General features: G+C 53.4%; 1 protein-coding gene across 1 annotated transcript in view; it reads left to right on the forward strand.

The window, feature by feature from the left end:
- The first annotated feature begins 2197 nt into the window (after window positions 1–2197).
- LOC113800383 (zinc finger protein 704) overlaps window positions 2198–21669 on the forward strand; it is a 186770-nt gene continuing 167298 nt past the window's right edge. The window contains exon 1 of the mRNA XM_070125884.1: window positions 2198–2819. Coding sequence (XP_069981985.1) covers window positions 2481–2819 — 339 coding nt within the window. The 5' untranslated portion in view covers window positions 2198–2480. The remainder of the gene's footprint in view (window positions 2820–21669) is intronic.

Consider the following 21669-nt stretch of genomic DNA (forward strand, 5'->3'; position numbering starts at 1 on the left):
CAAGCACATTCGCAAATTGCTATGGAATTCTTGCTCCACGAAACAAAAACCCTCGTCGGGCAAGGATCGGAACCCGCGAATGAAAGGGCAGTGGAACTTGGCCGCGGGCATGGATGTGGGCAGCGCTTGTTCCCAATCCCTCTGGGTCAGGTAGCTTTTATCCTTGAGGAGGCCAGGAAAAGGATAAACATGCAGGTGACTACCAGGCTCAGAAATCTTTCTATTTGGACAAGATAACGATAGAAGATATTCTGAGAGAGAGAGAGAGAGAGAGAGTGAGAGTGAGAGTGAGAGTGAGAGAGAGTGAGAGTGAGAGTGAGAGTGAGAGTGAGAGTGAGAGTGAGAGTGAGAGAGAGTCAGAGTCAGAGTCAGAGTCAGAGTCAGAGTCAGAGTCAGAGTCAGAGTCAGAGTCAGAGTCAGAGTCAGAGTCAGAGTCAGAGTCAGAGTCAGAGTCAGAGTCAGAGTCAGAGTCTATTTTACCTCATGTATGATTCCTGCATCTCAACAGTTTTAACCCATTCATCAATACAAGTGTGCTATTTTGGTGCAGATATTCGCAAACAAAATCGAATTCCTAAAACTTTAGCACAACTGCGCATTATGTAGTTTTGGTGAAGGAACAACCCTATGTTACTACGCGTATACGAGTGATACATTACACCAGCTATATATATATCTATATATCTATATCTATATCTAATATATATATATATATATATATATATATATATATATATATATATATATATATATATTATGCAGTTTCTAAGATTATGTATAACTGGTCTTCATGTACATATACACTTAAGTCTCTGTTAACCCGACTGCAAAATACGTCTATATAAATATACCTTTGATATCATACCAATGTTATATACATGTATGTATTAGAATATCAATTAAAATATGATGTAAACGTATTTACAGGTATGCGATTTACCCGCATTTCCCGGCAATTTCATTGTTTAGGATCGCCATGGAAGACACTGAATTCAAGTTGTGGTTCCCTTTGTTATAACGTTTGTATTTTGAATCGGATTTCAAAAGTTTTGGGAATCCTGGACAGCATCCCTATCCTGCGGTTCTGTTAAGTCATAAACAAGTCAAATCTATGACTGTATATTGTGTGGAACAAACTATGGTGGTTTCATGTTAAAACTGTTTATTTACGTCTGTCAGTCCAATTCGTGGTGCCATTTCTCATTTTATGGCAATTGTTCAAACTGAAAAGTAAACATTTGCGAATAACTCTTGGCCACCGGCAGTAGCTACAGCAGTTTTTTCAGGCTAAAGTAAACGAAAGAAAATTCCCTTCTCCTTTGGGGTAATGTGTAAGACCATTAATTACAGCCCCAGCAAGAGCCTGGCCATAAAGCAGTCCCTGGCAACGTCCCTTTTGCGTCGCAGATCCAGCGTCCACGAAGCCCAGCGCCGTAAATTGACTTCTGCGCACCCGCTGCCACACTTCCCGTGGCGAGCCGGGTCTTGCGAAGTTCTGTTTCTCTACGGAGCTTTTGATCGTATTTATGGTCGACTAACTCCTGTAGGAGTCGATGAGTAAATTTGCCAGTAAAGCTTATGTATTATAAACATATTACATGTTTTTTAAAAGTATTTTGTCAAAGAATTTTGGTATGTGGCACCACTGTAGAAATACGAAACGTAAACATTACGCTGTTCTCTTGACCGAACGCGCCCAATTAAAATAATTCAATAAATTACGACATTGCCACTGTGCTGCTTCCACCACATCAAAATATCCGATCAGACTAAGCTATCTGATACTAAATACATGCATAACATGCATACATAGGCGGAAGATATTCAAAACACGCTAAAGTGCTTGATGCCGGCCGGCAACATTTGACAGGAGTCAGTGGGGAGGAGAACCGCTCGCTGGAATCAACCATAACACAGCTGACATAAATCCTTTTATTTTCACTTTAGTGTGGTTTGAGGTTGCAGTATACAGCTTATATTGCTTTTTTCTAACAATAATGTGCAGTATAACTGACTCTCACCATTTTATCAGTTAGAAATTGATTTGAAGTAGTGAACGTTCTTTGTTTTGATGGAACTAGCAGTCCCGGCACGCTGACCAATCAGAAAACTGGGTCAGGGATGCGGGAGCCAATCACGCTTCGAGTTGGAGGTCACGTGGTTTTGTTGTTGTTTGTCAGCTGGGCTAGCCGAGCCGCTCAGCTGATTTCACAGTCAGTTCCACGCAAATGTATATCGCGGGAGGACCTGTGTGCGTCCACACCCAGATGGGCATATTCGTTTACGATAAGGACACCTTTCGGATTGTGACATAGTAGTGGGAGTTTGTGGCTATTGATTGCTATCAGTGATCTTTATTCTCGTGAACTGGCTGTGTCTGAAATATTTATTTTCCTAAACTTTTCTTAAAACGTTATTTGACTGCACTTAGGATTGTCCACTAGATATCAGGAGTAGATCTTTTTTCTAAAGTGTTCAAGATGTCGACTGGAAAGCGTTTAGCGAAGCGGTCCATCCTGGGTACGCGCGTTGCCTGCTGTCTGGATGATGGAAAATATTACTCGGGAGTTATATGTGCGGTAAAGACTGTCAACGAAGGAGGTCCTCCAGTGTACTCCGTGAGGGTGGAGGGCGAGAGGCGTGCCAGGGAGGTTCGAGAGGGCGATCTGGTGGGCAGTGGCTTCACGCCCGTTGGCTCTGTGAAGCTTCGCTCTGGGCAGAAAGTATACATAACTCACAATAACCGCGAAGTGTCGGGCAGTGTCCTCTACCACAGACCGAACATCGACGAGGTCCTCATCTCCGTCATCAGCCCTGAGGTACGTTGGTGTTCGCTTAGAGCAGAATGCATTGTTAGGAATATCTTTCAAGTGATGTTAGGCGTGGCTGTTTATTTTAAGTGCATCAGTCTTCGAGATTGTTTTCGATTGTGGTTGCGGTTGTATTCCAACTACAAGTAATTTAGCGATGTCCGAGCCCGCGGAGGCTGTAAACCTGTGCGACAAGGATATATGCAAGTGCAGTGCAGGCCGCGGCCGCCGCTGCTGTTGCCTGGGGCGCCTTCCTTATTTGGGAGGGCACTCGGCCTTGGGACAGCCAACCAAACACCGCCGACCCCTGCACCATCTGGGTATGGTCCGCCACCTCGCCTCTCCCACACACTCGCCCACACCGACTTCAAACTGATTTAACGTTCACAAATACCGTTCCTCATTTTCCTAACGTTTTACGTTCCTTTCCTTTGTGTATTATGTTAACTGCGGTTTTGCCTAGATTGATTTGTCGGCACTTGCAAGGGCATTATTTCGGTCTTAAAAATGCTTGCTTCTGGAACATTCAAGTTAGTAACGGATGCGAGGTTCGCCAGTGCTTGGAAACACGATCACACTCAGCATTCACTCACGCATCCCGGGACTCCGGTTTGTGTTCCTACACTCTCTCTGTAGCTGATTTGTACCGTAATCATTCAGATGAACAAGACTGTACATGGTTATTATGAATCCATGAATGGTGATGTTGAGGTAATATGTAAATTTGATTTTCTTGTGTATTACTAACAGTATATAGCATTTGCACTCTGGCTCCAGACTAAAGCATCTCTGTATGATCAAATAAAAACGACAGAAACAGTACACATTTTCTACACTATTAATGGCAATGAATTCAGAAGTGGTTAGAGCTAACTAGCTAGCTTGGCTGGTGTTAATAAGCTCTTTCAACGGTTATCGTTTACATTAACCTTTTGATTACGTGGTTTGCTTTAAATGCGAGGACTGTGTAGAGAGAGAAAGAGCGAATCAGTATGGGAATGAACACTGCAGGTCGAGGTGTCAGCTGTGTTGGCATGAACAGCTTGTGTGATGATATTCCCAGCCAATGGATCTGATCAGAGCCCGTTGTCAAGGCTAGGTCTGTACAGTTACAAAATTCTCTTTTGAATGAGTGAATATTAATCAGAAAGAAAGGATTAGAGCGAAAACTGCATTAAGTAAACGGAAGGAATTCATATGTGGTACTCTTTCTATGTATGAAAGAGGCCTGTTAGGTATGAGCGGAGGAGGTTGGACAAGTTGCCGACAGCCCTCGCCCGTTTATCCACGACGTGGCAGGGTCGAAGGCGGCGAACCGGGAGAGGGGGTGCGGGGGGCAGAGGGGGGGTGGGGGGTGCCGTTAGGAAGGGTCTTGACGCGAGCCTTGGACTTCGGGTGAAAGGAATGGCCCGGATTCCGGAATGGTGGGCGGCGAAGGAGTTCCCAGGCAACAACAGGCGAGGCTAGCATCGAAGCGACACCGAAGGATGGATGGTGGGGGCGCCTGTGGCAGGGAGGGGGTGGGGGCTCGGCCGAGAGAGGGAGAAACTACCGTGAAGGTGGCGTGCAGGGCGAGTCAGCACACTTGAGTGCATCTCTCGTGAGTTGGCGAATGCGAAGTGAAAGTGACGGGGAATTCTCAAGATGTAAGGCGTTCGGGAAGAAGGCATGTAAAGTGGCAGGTCCAGTCAGGTTCGGCGAGCGAGCGGAGCCAGGGAATGCGCCCCACATTCTCCTCGCGAACTGCAGAAATTTCCTTGACAGGGAGGTCAGCCATAACACTCTTGTCCGGATTTTTTTTAAACACTGCCTTTCTCTACCATTCTAAAAATACTTTTACTGCTGCATCTGAATCTCGAGCCAGCCGAGGTTGTTTAAGAAGGGGGACGGAGCCTTCTGGACGCTGCTCGTGGAATGCAAATGCAGGAGGACACGCGCCGTGCTCTGTCGATGGCAGATAACCTCCTCACACTGGAAAGTTTACTGTCAAATTGGAATGCTGACAAGCGGGGCCGTCTGATAACTGATAGGGAAGCCATGGTGAATAAAGTTTTTGAGATAGAGAATGACAGACAGACAGACAAACAGAGAGAGAGAGAGAGAGAGAGAGACAGACAGACAGACAGACAGAGAGAGTGTCCTCGCCCCCACTCGCGGTCCGAATCAAGGCCTGCTCGCCCAGGGTGTAGGACGAAAGCAGCGAACGAGGCGGAGGCGGTGTAGGTGGCGTGAAGGTGTTCCCGCGAGGTGTAGGTGGAGCGCCCGCCGTATGCTAGGAGGACGGGCGCAGTTTGGGCCGTTGCCGTGGAGGAAAGGGAAGGCGAGGAGAGCACTTGGTCGCCCCTCTCGCGGCATCGAACGGGCGAGGCGGACGGGTTGCAGCCGCTCGTTATTTCACAGGAAGGAAAATGGGACGAGATGGATGAGATACGAGGGCGAGGTGGCCGGCTTGGGAATCAGGCTGCGTCTATGGAGGGGAGAGAGAGAGAGAGAGAGAGAGAGAGAGAGAGAGAGAGAGAGAGAGAGAGAGAGAGAGAGAATATGAAAGAAAGAAAGAGAAAGGGAAAGTGAGGTTATGAACTTCAGACGGTTGGGTCATGTAGGTATGTATGTATATATGCATGCGTGTGTGTGTGTAGATGTACGCGTATGTCCAATCACACCCTTGGCAGTTCCGCGCGCGCTGACAGCCCGAAGCGGTCGTTCCTGCCCGAGACGGAAGAGCGAGGGAAGCGAGCGTGGCTGCAACCTCCAAGACGCGGGGTGTTGCAGCCGGGCGAGTCGTAAAGTAGTTGCAATTGCGGTGCCCGACACGGTGGGGGTGTCAGCGAGCTCATTTCCCTTCGGTTTCTCTTCGGCGGGCGAGGCAGGGAGGGGGAGGAGGAGGAGGAGGAGGAGGAGGAGGAGGAGGAGGAGGAGGAGGAGGAGGAGGAGGAGGAGGAGGAGGAGGAGGAGGAGGAGGGAGAAGGAGGAGGAGGAGGGGGAGAAGGAGGAGGAGGAGGGGGAGAAGGAGGAGGAGGAGGAGGAGGAGGAGGAGGAGGAGGGGGAAGGGGAGATGCTATGGAATGGGGGATGATACACCGGTTGAGGAAGAGGAGGGGGGGGAGGGAAGGGGGAAGGGGGAAGGGGGAGATGCTATGGGATGGGGGTCACATACCGGTTGAGGAAGAGGGGGAAGGGGGGGGGGAGAAAGGGGGGGGAGGGGGGCGTGGGTGACCGGAGGAATGCGATACCCTCTGACCCGGGTGCTGGCTGTGTCGACCTACGCAAACACGAGCCGGTCCCTGTCAGAACCCAATCCGGGGGGGGGGGGGGGGGAAGGGGGGGGGGCAGAACGGGTTGGTCGCGGGGGATGAGCAGGACATTTTGAGAAACCCCTTAAGTGGACGCGACGAGGGAGGAGGCGCTCCGGGCATTGCATTCGTCTGTTTGTTTATGTCTGGTCCAGTGTTCCTCCAGTTCTTTTTAGACGCGATTTTATATACGTGAATGAATGAGGGAGAGAGTGATTATGAGATTAGATATGTATATATATATATGTATATTTATATATTTATTCATATATATGTGTGTGTGTGTGTATCTGTGTATCTGTGTGTGTATGTGCGCGCGCGCGCGTGTGTATGGGTGGAGGCGACCGACTCTGCTGACGTCGCTGACCTCGATCAGCTGGTGGCACCGGCGCGCGTGCTGTCCGGGCTGGCAGGCCTCGTCGGCTCGCTTCCGCTCCTGCTCCTGGCTCTCCCTCGGCTGCTTCCGACGCGGCACGCAGGACTCGGGGCCTTCTGTTCGTCGCGCCCGGCCGGCCGCTCGTCCCTGTGTGTATATATACATAGGCCTACGCATACACATACGTACATCCCCTTGTATCCTCACACTTACCAGACAGAACCTCTTTCCAAGTGTAAGTTCACAGACGCAGGGGCAGTGTGTGGCGTTAGTGAGGAGTGTTCCTCGGCTTCTGCAGGTGGAAGAGTCTGCCGGAGGCTGTGCCTCAGGCAGCCCTCGCAGAGCGTCCGCGGCAGAAGTCGAGGCTCAGGGTTTGTTTACATCGTCGCCAAGGCCGCAGGAGCCGCGGGTGGAGATGGGCGTGTGGGCGGCATGGGGAGGCCAGGCCGGGCCCTGCAAGCCAAGGACATGCACTGTTGTGTTGCGTGACGGCCACTTCCCGGAGTGCGCCTGCATGCACGAGCGCGTGTCGGGAGCCGAGGGCAGCAGCGACGCCCAGGGCGGCCGCTGATCCCAGAAACAGCGGAGTCGCGGCGGCGGCTCTTGGCCTGGTGGACGCCGGCGGCCATATTTGTGCAGGTGCATCGCTGCCCGTTATGACTACATGGCAACACCGTATACCCTGCGCAGTGCGCATGCGCGTTGCACGGGCGAGTAACTCCCGATATAAGAACGGTTTGAATGTTTCAAGACAAGATTGCAGCTGTTGTTTTATTTCGAGGAGGCCGAACCTCCCCCTCGCGGCCCGTGGCGCCTCACCCTGGAGCTCGGGCGCTCGTGCGCTGTGAGCAAATCCGCGGGGCTCGTAGAGGCCGCCTTCCAGCGCGTCAGTGCGCGAAGTGAGAGGCAGGGTTCGCCATGCAAATGCCCCCCCAGGAACAAGACGGCGTCATCCTCCTCTTGCGCTACAAGTGGCACTCTGTTCGCTTCCTCGCCCCTCCTGGACACACCTCGGGGGCGGGATCTTGGCGGTCGCCATGTTTGTTGCCAGCAGGATCCATCCGCGGTCGCCAGGCCCATACACGGCCCCACGAAGCAGTGGCCTCAGCCCAGCCTCCCTTTGCACCTTCTCCCCCCTTCCTTCCCACTCCCCTTCCCTCTCCTTTCCACTCCCCTTCCCCCTCCTTCCCACTCCCCTTCCCCCTCCTTCCTACTCCCCTCCCCCTTCCCCCAGCCCCCAGCGCCTGGCCATTCTCCGTCCACCTCGGCCAGGGATCGGGAAGAGGTAGCGTCGCCCTGCCCTCACGGGGGAGGCGGCCCAGGGCGAGGTCGTCGATCCTCCCAGGCCGCCCGGGAGACGCACCTGTGGAGACGCTCGCCTGGGGTCCGCGCCGCGATAAGGCTCTTTTGGGCGGGCTCTTGCTGCTGCGGTTCTAGTGAGAGCTCGGGAGACATGGGTACGCTGCGTCGCCCTCGTGGAAGGCTGGTATCAGGAAGGGCTGGGGCATCAGGGTTGGTATCAGGAGGGGCATCAGGAAGGGCTTTCGACCATAGCTAAAGCCGAGCAAACTTCCCCGCAGCCCGAGACGCTTCCAGGGAAAGGAAACGAAGAGAAATAAACGCGTCATCACTCGGCGTTCGCACTCGAGGGCCTTCCTTCTGTTCCGTCCGAACCGCCTGGCGTCGTGTCGTGGGCTGGACGCAGGGTTGAGGTGAAAGTAGCAGCGGCTTTATCAGTTGCCCGGGCCTTTGTGATACAGGCGGGGGCGAGGGAGTAAATAGCAATTATGTTAATGATAAAAGGCGTTGCGTGTTGCGCCGCGGAACACGGCCGGGGAAGCCAGAGGGACGTCCGAGCTCGCCAGGGGCAGCGCGCGGGGAGAGAGAGAGAGAGAGAGAGAGAGAGAGAGAGAGAGAGAGAGAGAGAGAGAGAGAGAGAGAGAGAGAGAGAGAGGGGGGGGGGGGTGAAACAACCGTAATAAAGAACGAAACGAAATGCTGTGATGGGAAGCCAGCTCTCGTTTGTTGGAAAGGACGAAGAAGAGTATTGAAGCGCCTGAGGAGGGAGCCACTTCGACTCGAAAGGGGCCTATACCTGGCTTTCGTTGCCGCGCTCTTGCTAGGCATGCGTTGCCTCTTCCAAAATGCTTCCTTCTCTTCCCGCTCCCTCCCCCTCTCCTCCCTCTCCCTCCCTCTCCCCCCTCTGCCCCCTCTGACCTCTTTCTTCACGTGTGCAAGGAGATTGTGTTGCCGATTGCTTTTGGGACGGGGAGCGCAGTCACACCTCCGCCTCTTCCTCCTTTCTCTTCCCTTCCTCTGTATCCTCCTTGCTTCCTTTCTCCAACTCCTCTCCCTGTTTCTTCCTCCTCTTCCTCCACCCCTCTCGTCTTTCATCTCTACTCCTTCTCCATCCTCATCCTCATCCATCTCCTCTTCTCTTTATTTCTTCTCGTCATCTACCTCCTTTTTCCTTCTTTTTCTACTTCTTCCTCCAGCTGATCCTTCTCCCCGCCTCCCCTTCCTCCCCTTCCTCCACACCTCCTCCTCCCCTTCCTCCTCACTTCCTCCACACCTCCTCCTCCTCACCTCCTCCTCCCCTTCCTCCACACCTCCTCCTCCCCTTCCTCCTCACCTCCTCCTCCCCTTCCTCCTCCCCTTCCTCCACACCTCCTCCTCCCCTTCCTCCTCACCTCCTCCTCCCCTTCCTCCACACCTCCTCCTCTTCCTCCCCCTCCTCTTCCCCCTCCTCTTCCCCGTTTCTTCCCCCTTTCCCTTCTCGTGGTCCCCCTTCTGTCTCCATAGCCTAATGCGTAATAGCAGGAGCGGTCGACGTCGCTCGTTCTCAGCTGCGAGGTGCATGCGCGTGCGTGCCTGCATGCGTGCTTACTCGCGGGCGGTCGGTCTCTGTTTCGGTCTGTATCTGTGTGTATTTCTCTCTCTCTCTCTCTCTCTCTCTCTCTCTCTCTCTCTCTCTCTCACTCACTCACTCACTCACTCACTCACTCACTCACTCACTCACTCACTCACTGTGTGTTTGTGTGACTCTCATTCTGTGTATCTATTTGTCTATCTATCTGTCTGTCTTTCTGTCAATCAGCTGACTTCCATTAGTATCAATGGCGACTTTGAATGGCTTATCTCGCCCTGGATCCTCCTCTGTCTCTTTCCGTTCGGTGCTCGGTGGCGCTCGGCTTGCCTTTGGCTCGGGCTCTTACACTTCCTACTGGGATTGCAATTATCTGCAGGGATCTTTTTTTTATATTTCTAAGTCGATTTTGTTTGTTTGATATATGGTGTTGTTATTTTGATACCTCCTTCTTTTCTTTCTTCTTCCTCTTTCTCTTCCTCCTCCTCCTCCTTCCCCCAGCCTCTTCCTCCTCCTGAAGTTCTTCCTCTTTCACTTCCTCCTCTTCTTTTTTTTCCCCTTTTCTTTTTTCCTCCCTCCCTCCCTTGTGCTTTCTCCTTCCCCTTTGGCATTCCTCCTCCTCCTCCTCTCCCCTCTCACCCTTCGTCCCTCCCCCTGTGGCTGGACGGGGGGGGGGCTCCTCTGCCGGTACAGTATCTGTCGCTCCCAGACGCCCGTGTGTGCCTGTTGCCATGTGCTCTGCAGTGTGGTCAACATGGTCTCTTTCTCTCTGTCTCTCTCCTCTCTTTCTCTTTCACTCGCTCGCTCCAACTGTCTTGTTTCTGTCTCTGTTTGTCTGTCTATGGCTCTCCTCTCTGTCTGTTTCTCGCGCGATGCTTTTTATTCTCTTATCCTCACTCGCTCTCTCCTACTCCCATGTCTCTCTCTCTCTCTCTCTCTCTCTCTCTCTCTCTCTCTCTCTCTCTCTCTCTCACACACACACACACACACACACACACACACACACACACACACACACACACACACACACACACACACACACACACACACACACACACACACACACCTTTCCCTCCCTCCCTCTCCCTCTCCTTCCTTCCCTCTCCTTCACCCCATGCCCCGCCCCCCTCCTTCGTGGTCCCCTCGCGCGCCTCCCTCCGGACGGCCTGCGAGCGAGGGGGAGCGGAGGCGCAGCGGCGCGTGTGGCTCGTCCTTGTTGCCATGGGAGCCTCTCGCGCGTCGTGGCAACAGCTCGCCGTGTCCCCCGCGAGGCCGAGGCAGCGACGCGGCGCCAACGCAAGCCGGAGGCGGCGCTAGTTGCGGCGGCGACGGCTCCCTCGCCCCCTCACGCCCACCTTCTTCCAGCCCAGCATCATCCGGTGGGCGGCGACGCCCCGGGAGACGTGGCTCCTGAGAGAGAGAGAGAGAGAGAGAGAGAGAGAGAGAGAGAGAGAGAGAGAGAGAGAGAGAGAGAGAGAGAGAGAGAGAGAGAGAGAGAGAGAGAGAGAGAGAAATTTACATGCATACTGAATCAAGTACTTACATCTCCGGAAAAGTGAGATAACACAAGTCTCATTTTCATAAATCCCTTCCTGAGCTCGCGTGATCTCATACATAAATGAAAATACAAGGGGCATTTATGCTGTCAAAATATAGGTGCGCTCGTGAGAAGGGGAGAGAAAGAGACGGGGGGAGAAAGGTTGAAGTGGAGCGGAGGATAGAAGGTGACCGAGCGAGAGAGAGAGAGAGAGAGAGAGAGAGAGAAAGAGAAAGAGAGAGAAGAGAAAAAGAGGGAAAGAACAGGCAAGCAACCTGTCCTCGCTGCGCTACCCCGCGGGCATCCTCCTTCCCCTCGTCTTCCTACCTCCCCCTCCCTTCAGTAGGACCCTCCCCCTCCCTTCAGTAGGACCCCCCCCCAGCACTCCTGCCTCCCTACCCACTCCCCGCGCCTGCATTTGGAAGGTCATATACATCCCAGCACATGCAGGAGAGCGGGTAAAAGCAACAGAGAGAAAGGAAGAGGAAGGAGGAAAAAGAGAAATAAAGGAGAGAGATAAGAGCCAGCGCGGGGCAAACAGGGAAAGTGTGAAAGAGTTGCTAAGTAAACCCTCCGGCGCCGCTTACAATCGAGGCTCCGAGACGCTCAGAAACTCCCGCTTCAGCCTTTTCAGAATGTGCGAATTGCAGAATTTCTCTCTATATTTTTCTCTTCTCTCTCTCTCTCTCTCGTGTTAAAAACTTTTTTGCGCTGGAAGATTGGCGTTCTGGGGGTAAGAAATAGCATGAATTTGCGAGAGACGAAGAGTCGGTTCGGCGTCGAGCTTCGTTTCCATCCGAAGCTTCGAGTCATTCCGAAACCGAAATCACGGGGTCAGGAGCTTCACGTGGAATGAAAAGTCACGCCAGGGAAGGAGAAAGGGGGATGGGAGAATGGGAGAATGGGAAATCTTTCGGCTGCCGCGTCGTTCGTCTTTTGTCTCCCGCCAATCTGTCTCTGGCGGGAAGAACGTGGAAGTGGAAGGAAGCGGCGCTCGTGATTGGCCGGCGCCGGAACCGTCGAGGCCGTCGTGATTGGCTCGCTCGGGATTGGAATCCTCGGCTGGGAAGGGTCTCGTTCCCGGGGTCGGATGCAGTCGGATTCGCTGCGTCTGGCTGGGATTGAGGTTGACCCCGCTGCCAGATTGCCTTTTATTTATTTTTTTTTTTTTTTATTAGTGATGGCACTGGCTCTCTCTCTCTCTCTCTCTCTCTCTCTCTCTCTCTCTCTCTCTCTCTCTCTCTCTCTCTCTCTCTCTCTCTCTCTCTCTCTCTCTCTCTCTCTCTCTCTCTCTCTCTCTCGCTCTCTCTCTCTCTCGCTCTCTCTCGCTCTCTCTCTCTCCATCTCTCCCCCTCTCTCTCTCCCTATCTCCCCCTCTCTCTCTCCCTATCTCCCTCTCCCTCCTTCGAAAAATAAATACCCGCATACCTCGACCCAGAATATTACGGTCTATTCACATCTTTCGTTCTGATCGGCCAGTTTCATTGTCCGCTGATCAGGCATTGCGCATTGTGTTGCTCAACTGTTGGTCAATGTGTTTGCAATGGCATCGGGTGTGTTGCTTCGACCATTTTGGCGGGTCTATTAATGTCCCTTTTTGCGCTGTTGTTGCAGCGATTGCGAAAGCCTTTATTAGCCTGTTGCAAAAAGATTGCAGTGGCTCACGTTGTCCTGCGAGTGCAGTCAGGTTGAGCGCGAGACAAAATATTTATTAATATTAAGCGAAAAAGGATCTTCCATCTCTCTCCCTCCCCCTCCCCCTCCCCCCCCCTCCTCCCAACTTGCTCCCCAGACGTCGCTGCTTTCGCTCCTGGGGTTGCCTCTGGTCGCTGCAGGTCGTTGCCGGGCCTGCAAGGTCCTCTTGTTGCCTCCTCCTGTTCCCTCTCCTTCTTCTTCTTCTTCTTCTCCTTCTCCTCCTCTTCTCTCCTCCTCCTCCCTCCTCTTCCTCCTTCTTCTTCATCCCCCCTTCCTCCTCCTCCTCCTCCTCCTCCTCCTCCTCCCCCTCATCCTCCTCCTCCTCCTCCTCCTCCTCCTCGCCCCCCCCCCCGCCGTGCGTGAGGGCGCGGCCTTTGTCTCTCTTCGGGATCGGAGGTCGAGTAATCTCACTAATTATATTAAAAAAAAAAGGAAAAGAAAAAAAAAAAGTCTTCCATTCAACAACACAAACGACATCAGTGCCTTGATTAGTCATCGGCGACCATTTCATTGAGAGAACGACTTGTGGAGGGGAGGGGGGGAAGGGGGGGGCATTAATTAACCCGGGGAAGTAGGAGGCCCAGGTGCCTCGTCGGGCGCCCCCCGGACTCCCGCTAACAGGTGGTTCGAGGCGGCCGACGCGGGCGCTGGTCGGGTGCCCTCGCATCGGTGGTCGTCGGCGGGGCTTGCTGGGGACTTCGAGGGGCCGGTCGTGGGTCGTGGCTGGGGACTTGGAAGGGCGGGTCGTGGGTCGTTCTGTCGCCGGGGCCTGCTGGGGACTCCGAAGGGCGGGTCGTGGGTCGTCGCCGGGGCCTGCTGGGGACTCGGAAGGGCGGGTCGTGGGTCGTTCTGTCGGCGAGGCAACGGCGGATGGGGGCTTCTTCTATCCTGGGAGTGTGGGTGGGTGGCTTTGTGGCTGTCTAGGTATCGCGCTGTTCTCTACTTTGTCTTCTCTCGCCTTCTCTCTTTCTTTCTTTCTTTCTCTCGTCTCTCGCTCTCTCTCTCTCTCTCGTCTCTCTCTCTCGCTCTCTCTCTCGCTCTCTCTCTCGCTCTCTCTCTCGCTCTCTCTCTCGCTCTCTCTGTCTCTCTCTCTCTCTCTCTCTCTCTTTCTCTCTCGCCCTCTCTCTCGGTCTGTCTCTCTCTCTCTCTCTCTCTCTCTCTCTCTCTCTCATATATATATAGATAGATAGATAGATAGATAGATACATAGATAGATAGATATAAACACGCATACACACACACACACACACACACACACACACACACACACACACACACACACACACACACACACACACACACACACACACACACACACATATAATGTCTACCTATCTATCTATCTAATTATATATGCGCTTTGATATGAAAGCGCAAGTACGATCTTCGTGTCTCTCTCTTTATTTCCAGTCTTTCGAATTTCTCGGCGTCGTGTTCTCGCGTTTGACAGCTTCGGCTCTTGTTTATGAACTTTCACCTGCTGTCCCTCCCTCCCTCCCTCCCTCTCCTCCTCTCTCCCTCCCTCTCTCCCTCCCTCCCTCCCTCTCTCCCTATCGTCCTCCCTCCCTCCTCTCTCTCGTCCTTCCTCCCCTCCCTCTCGTCCTCCCTCCCTCCCTCTCGTCCTCTCTCCCTCCCTCTCTCCCTCCCTCCCTCCCTCTCTTGTCCCGTTTTCTCCATCCTTCCCCAACACCAGGCCTTCCTCTGCACGCCCCTTGAACTTCACTTTAAATGGGCCTCTCATTATCTGCCTTTTCTCCGCTTCCCCCTCCCTATGTTCCCCCAATTACACTTCCCCAGCCTATCACTCTCTCTTTTCTCCTTCTCCCTTTACCTCTCTGTTCTATCTTAACTTTTTTCACCTTGCTGTATCCCTCTCTCTGTCTCTTGTGTCACTCCTTCCTTATCCCTCCGTCCCCACTTTATGTCCGTCTTCTCATCTCCGTCCTCTCTTTCCCCTTCACTTCTCTTCCCTCTCTCTTTCCCCCACTCCCCCCCTCCCCTCTCCCCCTCCTCCTCTCTTTTCTGTGCCCTCTCCACCCCTGTCCCTCCTCCTCCTCTCTTTTCTCTCCCTCTCCACCCCTGTCCCTCCTCCCCTTCTCTTCTTTCTCTCCCCCTCCCCTCCTCCTCTCTTTCTCTCTCCCTCCCCCTCTCCACCCCTGTCCCTCCTCCCCTCTCCACGTCCTCCTCTCTTTTCTCTCCCCTCTCCCTCTCTCCACCCCTGGCCCTCCTCCCCTTCTCTTTTCTCTCCCCCTCCCCCTCATCCTCTCTTTTCTCTCCCCCTCCCCCTCATCCTCTCTTTTCTCTCCCCCTCCCCCTCTCCACCCCTGTCCCTCCTCCCCTTCTCTTCTTTCTCTCCCCCTCTCCCTCTCTTTTCTCTCCCCTCTCCCCCCTCCTCGTATATCTGTCGTCGCAGTCGCGACCCCCGAGGGTCCCGGCCCCCCCACTACCGCTGGCCAGGGCTTTACGAGCAGCTAATGGTTGGGTGGCGCTGGGTGGCCTCGCTTCTCCCCCCCCCCTCTCCCCTCCCCACCGGGTCCCTCCCCCATCCCCCTGCGCCTGTCTACCTATTACCTTGTCCCTTTGCCTTCGCTTTCATCCCTTCCCCCCTTCTCTCTCTCTCTCTCTCTCCCCCTCATCCCTTCACCTGGGTGTTACTGCTGTTTTGCTTGCTCTTTCCCAACCTCCTTCCCGTCTCCCTCCCTCCCAACCTCCCCTCCTCTCCTCCCTCCTCTCCCCTCCTCCTCCTCCTCCTCCTCCTCCTCTCCCCTCCTCCCCTCCTCCTCTACTCCTATCTCTTCTCCCAGACGCAGGGGGTCGCAAGGGTTGGAATTTTCACTCTTCATCTCCTTCATGTCTTTCCATATTCTCTTCTTTCTTTTTTCTTCTCTCTCTCTCTCTCTCTCTCTCTCTCTCTCTCTCTCTCTCTCTCTCTCTCTCTCTCTCTCTCTCTCTCTCTCTCTCTCTCTCTCAAGCAAAAAAGGATTAGGGAAAAGGATTAAGGGAAGAAGAAGAAGAGAGCGAAAGAAAGAGCGATAAAGATGGGGGAGAGGGCGAGCGGCGCACAATAGGGAGTTGGCACTTCGGAGCGAGAGAGGAAGTGAGAGAGAGAGCAATGGAGAAACAGGAAGCGGAAAGGAGGGGGGGAGGGGGGAGGGGGGGTAGAAATGGGTTGTTGGTTGAAGGAGGTGAAAGGGAGGAGAAGAATGGAAGACCTGAGAAGAATAGGGAGAATAAGGAAGAGGCGCAAGGGAAGTGAATGGATGAAGAAGAGAAAAGAAAATGGGGAAATGGGGGGAATATGAGATAATGCGGAGAAGGAAGAGCAGTTTAAAGGGACGAGAGTTTTGTGAAGGAAGATTGGCGAGAGGGAAAGGGAGAGACGAGGAAGGGACGATGAGAAAGGTGCGAAGGGAAGCAGAGGGGGAAGAGGGGGAGGGGGGAGGGGGTCGAAGGGGGTTTAGTGAATCGCTTTATTGTCTCATTTATTGCAGCGAGGAGTATTGAAGCGACGGTGGCTGCTCAGCGGTCGGGTGCAGTGGGCTCCCTCCCTCCCTCCTCCGCCTTCTCTTTCTCCCCTCTCTCCCTCCTCCGCCTCCTCTTTCCCCCCCTCCCTCCCTCCTCCGCCTTCTCTTTCTCCCCTCCCTCCCTCCCTCCGCCTTCTCTTTCTCCCCCTCCCTCCCTCCCTCCTCCGCCTCCTCTTTCTCCCCCTCCCTCCCTCCCTCCGCCTTCTCTTTCTCCCCTCCCTCCTCCTCCTCCTCCTCCTCCTCTCCCTCTCCCCCCTTTCTTCCCCATTCATCAGCTTCGCCTCTGTTCCTCCCTCAGGATCTCCTCCTCCCCCTCCCCATCTCCCCTTCTCCTCCTCTTTTCATCCTCCACCTCCCGTTCTGCTCCTCTTTTTCTTCACCTTCTCCTACTTATTATTATTATTAATATTGTTATTATTTTGATATCAATTGTTCTTGCTGTTCTGCTTATTATTGTTATTGTTCTTGTTCTTCTTCACCCTCCTTGTTGTTCTACTTATTATTGTTTTTGTTATTGTTGTTGTTGTTGTTGTTGTTGTTGTTGTTGTTGTTTTCTTCTTCTTCTTCTTCTTCTTCTTCTTCTTCTTCTTCTTCTTCTTCTTCTTCTTCTTCTTCTTCTTCTTCTTCTTCTTCTTCTTCTTCTTCTTCTTCGTCACCCGTATTCCCCCACTTCCCCCCGACCCCCCTCTGAGGCAGGAAGCGCGCTGTCTCCTCCACGTCTTAAAGGCATTTTAAAGTTCCCTCGAAAACCAAAAGAAAAAAAAAAAAAGAAAAAAAAAGGAAAAAATAAAAGCTCGGGGAAACAAAAAGCAAAAAATTAGGTGTTTAAGAAGGATGAAAAGAAAAGAAAGAAAAGAAAAGGGAGGAGGAAAAGGAAGAAAGGAGGAAGCTCGGGGAAACAAAAAGCAAAAAATTAGGTGTTGAAGAAGGATGAAAAAAAAAAAAGAAAAGAAAAGGGAGGAGGAAAAGGAAAAAAGAAAAGCTCGGGAAACAAAAAGCAAAAAATTAAGTGTTTAAGAAGGATGAAAAGAAAAAAAAAGAAAGAAAAGGGAAGAAGAAGAAGAAGAAGCAAAGAAGAAGAAGTGGAGGAGAGAGAAAAGAAGAAAGGAAAGTGGACATGCTTGAAGGCGACTTGAACGTCTTTCTGAACGTCGCGTCGGAGGCTTACGTGGCGGGATGAAGAAGAAGAAGAAGAAGAAGAAGAAGAAGAAGAAGAAGAAGAAGAAGAAGAAGAAGAAGAAGAAGAAGAAGAAGAAGAAGAAGAAGAAGAAGAAGGAAGGAAGGAAGGAAGGAAGGAAGGAAGAAGGAAGAAGGACGAGGAAGGAAGGAAGGAGAAGGAAGAGAAAGAAGTGGAGGAGAGGGGAAATAGGGAAAAGGAGCGGAGGAAGAAGAAGAAGAAGAAGAGAGAAAGAGAGAGAGTGAGAGTGAGTGTGAGTCTAAAGAAAGAAGCCCCCCCCCCCCCCCCGACCTAAAAATCCTTCAAAGGTTTAAGAAACGTCTTAAGAACAGCCTCGGGAACCGTATGAGAGTGGGAGGGGAGAGGGGGAGGAGGAGGAGGGAGAGAGAAGTAGCGACGAAGGAAATGAAATGCGTAAAAGGGGAGAGTGGGGGGGGGGGGAGGGGGAGGGGGCATCCGGAGGGGGAGCGGTTGGGTATGTAATTCTGATGATGATGATGATGAGGAGGAGAAGGAGAAGGAAAAGACGAAGAGGAGGAGGAGACACAGAAAGGAAGAAGAGGCGGGGGCGACAAAGGAGAAAAGGAATGAGATAAAGGGAACAGGAAGATTACGAAGCATCCGGAACGACTGTAGGAATGAGATGCTGATGAGAGGAGAGAGAAAGAGAGAGAAAAAAGGCGAAGGAGTTGAGGAGACAAAAAGGCTTGGTCCGGAAGAGGGTGCTGTCCCCGGTGGGAGGGAAAGGGGGGGGGGATTAGTGGGAGGGAAGGGAGGAGGTTGGAGGGAAGGGGGGGGGGTGGAGGGCTAAGCGATGCCGGAGGCTCTTTTACGCGACAGAAATACGTCTTGTTGAGGGAAAGATGGGAAGAGGCGGTAGAGAAAGCAGAGAGAAGAAGAAAATGAGACAAAGGACGATAACGAACAGAAAGGAGAGGAGGGAAAGGCGAGCAGATTGTGAAATTCGGTCTTCCTTGTCCTCTGTGGCCCAGGGTCGTCACCTCGGGGGAATCGCAAGGTCCCTTTGCGCTCCTTGGGTCTCTGGGACCAAGGTCTGTACTTTTAGAGACCTTGCCTGGTACCGTTCTTGTGCCACTGACGGGTCTCTCACTCTCTCTCTCTCTCTTCTCTCTTTCTTTCTTTCTTTCTTTCTTTCTTTCTTTCTTTCTTTCTTTCTTTCTTTCTTTCTTTCTTTCTTTCTTTCTCTCTCTTTCTCTCTTTCTCTCTCTCTCTCTCTCTCTCTCTCTCTCTCTCTCTCTCTCTCTCTCTCTCTCTCTCTCTCAATCAATCTAAGCCAAGCAATTTACGCCAAGCCAAGTCAATGCAAAGCAAGACACCACAAGACAAGGCTGAGCTGCACTAGACAGACGAGGCTGGGCGAGGGCGAGCGCAGGCGAGTCGGGAGCGCAAGCCGCAGTAGCACCAAAATGTCTTGGTTCTGAGAGTGTGGAGCCCTTTTGTTTCTTTGTGCGGCTCGGGGCTCGGGGCTCGCTCGCCGCCTCCTCCTCCTCGGGCTCGTCTGCTCTCGGCCCGGGCGGGAAGTGGCCGCTCGGCGCTCTCTGCTTTGAACTGCGCTGTGTGGATATTCTGCGGGTTTGCGTCTGCGATGAGGGAGAGGGATTCAGCGGTTTAATTTCAGTGCGAATAAATGGGCATTTTCTTCTTTAAAAATGGAAATGGAGCGGCTGGCCGAATTTTGTTGCTAAGGGCGGAACAACACCCCTCCCCCCCACACACACACACCTCCCAGGCGCGAACCCTGAGGGCTGAGGATTGGCGTCGGGGTGGAGGTGGGGGGGGAGGGGGAGGAAGGAGGGGAGATCATTGCAGGTGAAGCGGCGGGCGGGCGGGTGGGCGTCGATTAGGGCGGCGGACGCCAATTCGCGAACAACGCTTCTTTGGCGAGTCGCCGCCGCTCGTGCACGCGGCGACGGAAACCCCGGGCTGCACTGGAGGGCTTTCCTGGCGGGGGAGGGGGAGGGGGAGGGAGGGTCTTTGCGAGGGGGGCGTTCAGACTCGACGAACTCGATTGGGCGAGGGAGTTATTGCCATGGGCGTGGGCAAGGAGGTGGGGGAGGACAAGAAGGGTAAGAATGGAAGAAGGAGGGAGAAAGAGAAGAAGCAGATCGAAGAGAGGGAAAGGAAGGAGAAAGAGAGGAAGAGGAAGAGGAGGGTCCGCAGCAGGGAAGATTAACAAGGGAGTGGGAAGGGCGGGGGGGGGGGGGGTGGCGAGAGTAGCAGGCACTTCAACTCCGGAGAATGAGAGTGCTCTAGAGGAGTGCCACACCCACTCCCGTGATCTGGGTGTCCCTTCCATACCCCCACCCCCCTGAGTCACCCCCCCCTCTCCCTCACGCACGCTACCGTCGGCGAGCGAGCCCTTTCAACGACACCCCCCCCCCACCCCTCCCCCGTGCTTCTCAGGGTTCAACGACCGCCAACTGCTGTAAACTGTAGACTGCCTGTCCGACCTGCGCGCGCACGTGTACCCGCGTTCCGTCCCTCGGAGTGTGCTGGTCAGGGAGGTCGCAGGCTTTGTTCGGGCGCCCCTCGGTCCCAGGGGCCCCGAATCGGGTCCCTGGAGCCCCTGGCACGAGGACGCGCCAGGGCAGGGGCGGCGACGACGGCGTCCCGGCACGAAAGAGAGACTGCACCGATTTCTATTCCTTTGCATCAGGCATTCGGTTGCGTAACAAGCCAGGGCGTCTTAGATCCTCCAGCTTACATTACGTGAATTCTTAATAAGGATTTTTTTTGTCTTTGTCTTTTGAAAGAGATGCTAAACACGTTTGTTATCGAGTGTAAATTGAAGCGAGGCTGCAACATGACGCCGGCACTTTCCCTGCTTCGTGAGAGAAAAGTCGAATACAATAGCTGGTTGCAATGTTGCGGTGAATTGAAATAAATGCAGGATTTTTGCTATTCCAGGCAGGAGCGCGGATAAAAGTGGCTCGAGCGAGGAGGAAGCTGGCACAGTTTATTTTCGGTAAAAATTTTCCTAGCGCCGGGGTGATCGTCCGATCCCGCGCGTTCGTTACTCCTGTCCAGACCGTTACCAGAATAGATTTACTGTTACCTCACTGATATAAGGAGTGTCGCGTGCAGATCTCGGGCTGGGCTTTCCCGGCAGCCCCGGAGGCCTGACCAATATTCTCCAACAAAGAATTTGGACGAAAAAAAGATGTAAGTCAGGAATTGCGCGGTACTGCTCGTCGTCCTTTGTTTGGGTAGAAGCGGCAACGTCGCGCGGGAGAAGCGGCAGCGCGCGTGGGGTTTGTTATGGTGTGACGTCACAAGGTCGGGGGGTCCGCCAGCCGGTGGGGCGGGGGGATGGGGGCGGGGAGGCGGTGGGGGAAGGGAGCGAGTAGGCGGAGGGGGGGAGGGGGCGGGGAGGCGGAGGGGAAGGGTACGCGCCTACTGTGATGGGAACTTGGTTTCTCCAAAGGCATTCGGAGGCGGAGGGAGGCCGCACGGCGTCGCCTGGCGCTGATTTGGCGTCTTGTGCGTGCGGCGGGGACGCTTGCACTCATCTGGCTTGGTCTTGCTCAAGGCGGCTGGCGATCGCGGCGTCGCCTCGCCAAGCCTCCTCTTCGGATGGAGCGACAGAAAACGGAGCTAATCACCGGGGATCAAAACCGCAAATGACACGTAGATTCATTAATGGATATTTGATCACCGAACCCCTTCTTTCCCTGCGTCATTATGGTCCGATCAAGGCCGCGAAGTGACGGGCCGCGGACAAAAGCCGGCCTTGCTGGGGTGATCTGTGGCTTTGCGATCGCGTGAAATGCCACGGCGGGCTTTGTCACTCGCCTCGCCCGGACGCAGGCCAGAGAAGTGGTCGTCGGCGGCTGGAAGCGTTTGACCAGCACTCCAGTCGGCGGAATTGCGTCGTATCTGACTGTGCTCAGCCCCTACCTCGGTCTCCCCACCCCCTCTCCTCTCCGATGCTCTCTTTATCGGTCTCTCTGCCTCTCCTCTCCTCTTCTCTATCCTCTTTTACATTTCTTCTTTTCGCCTTTCCTCTCATCTCATCGCGTCTTGTGTCTCCTTTCTCTTCTCTTTCATCTCTCTTCTTTTTTTTTCTCATTCTCCTCTCTCTCAGTCTCCTTTCTTTTTCATCTCTCCTCATCTGTCGTCTCTCCTCTCTCCTTTCCTCACCTGTTCTCGCCTCTCATCTCCTCTTCTGTCGTCTCTCCTCTCTCCTTTCCTCACCTGTTCTCGCCTTCTCTCTTATCGCATTTGTTATATAATCTCAATCTCTCTCTACTCTCCTCGCTCTCGCTCTCTCTCTCTCTATCTTTCTCTCTCTCTCTCTCAATCTCTCTCTCTCTCTCTCTCTCTCTCTCTCTCTCTCTCTCTCTCTCTCTCTCTCTCTCTCTCTCTCTCTT

This window comes from Penaeus vannamei, chromosome 9 (genome assembly GCF_042767895.1).
Source record: "Penaeus vannamei isolate JL-2024 chromosome 9, ASM4276789v1, whole genome shotgun sequence".
NCBI lineage: Eukaryota > Metazoa > Arthropoda > Malacostraca > Decapoda > Penaeidae > Penaeus > Penaeus vannamei.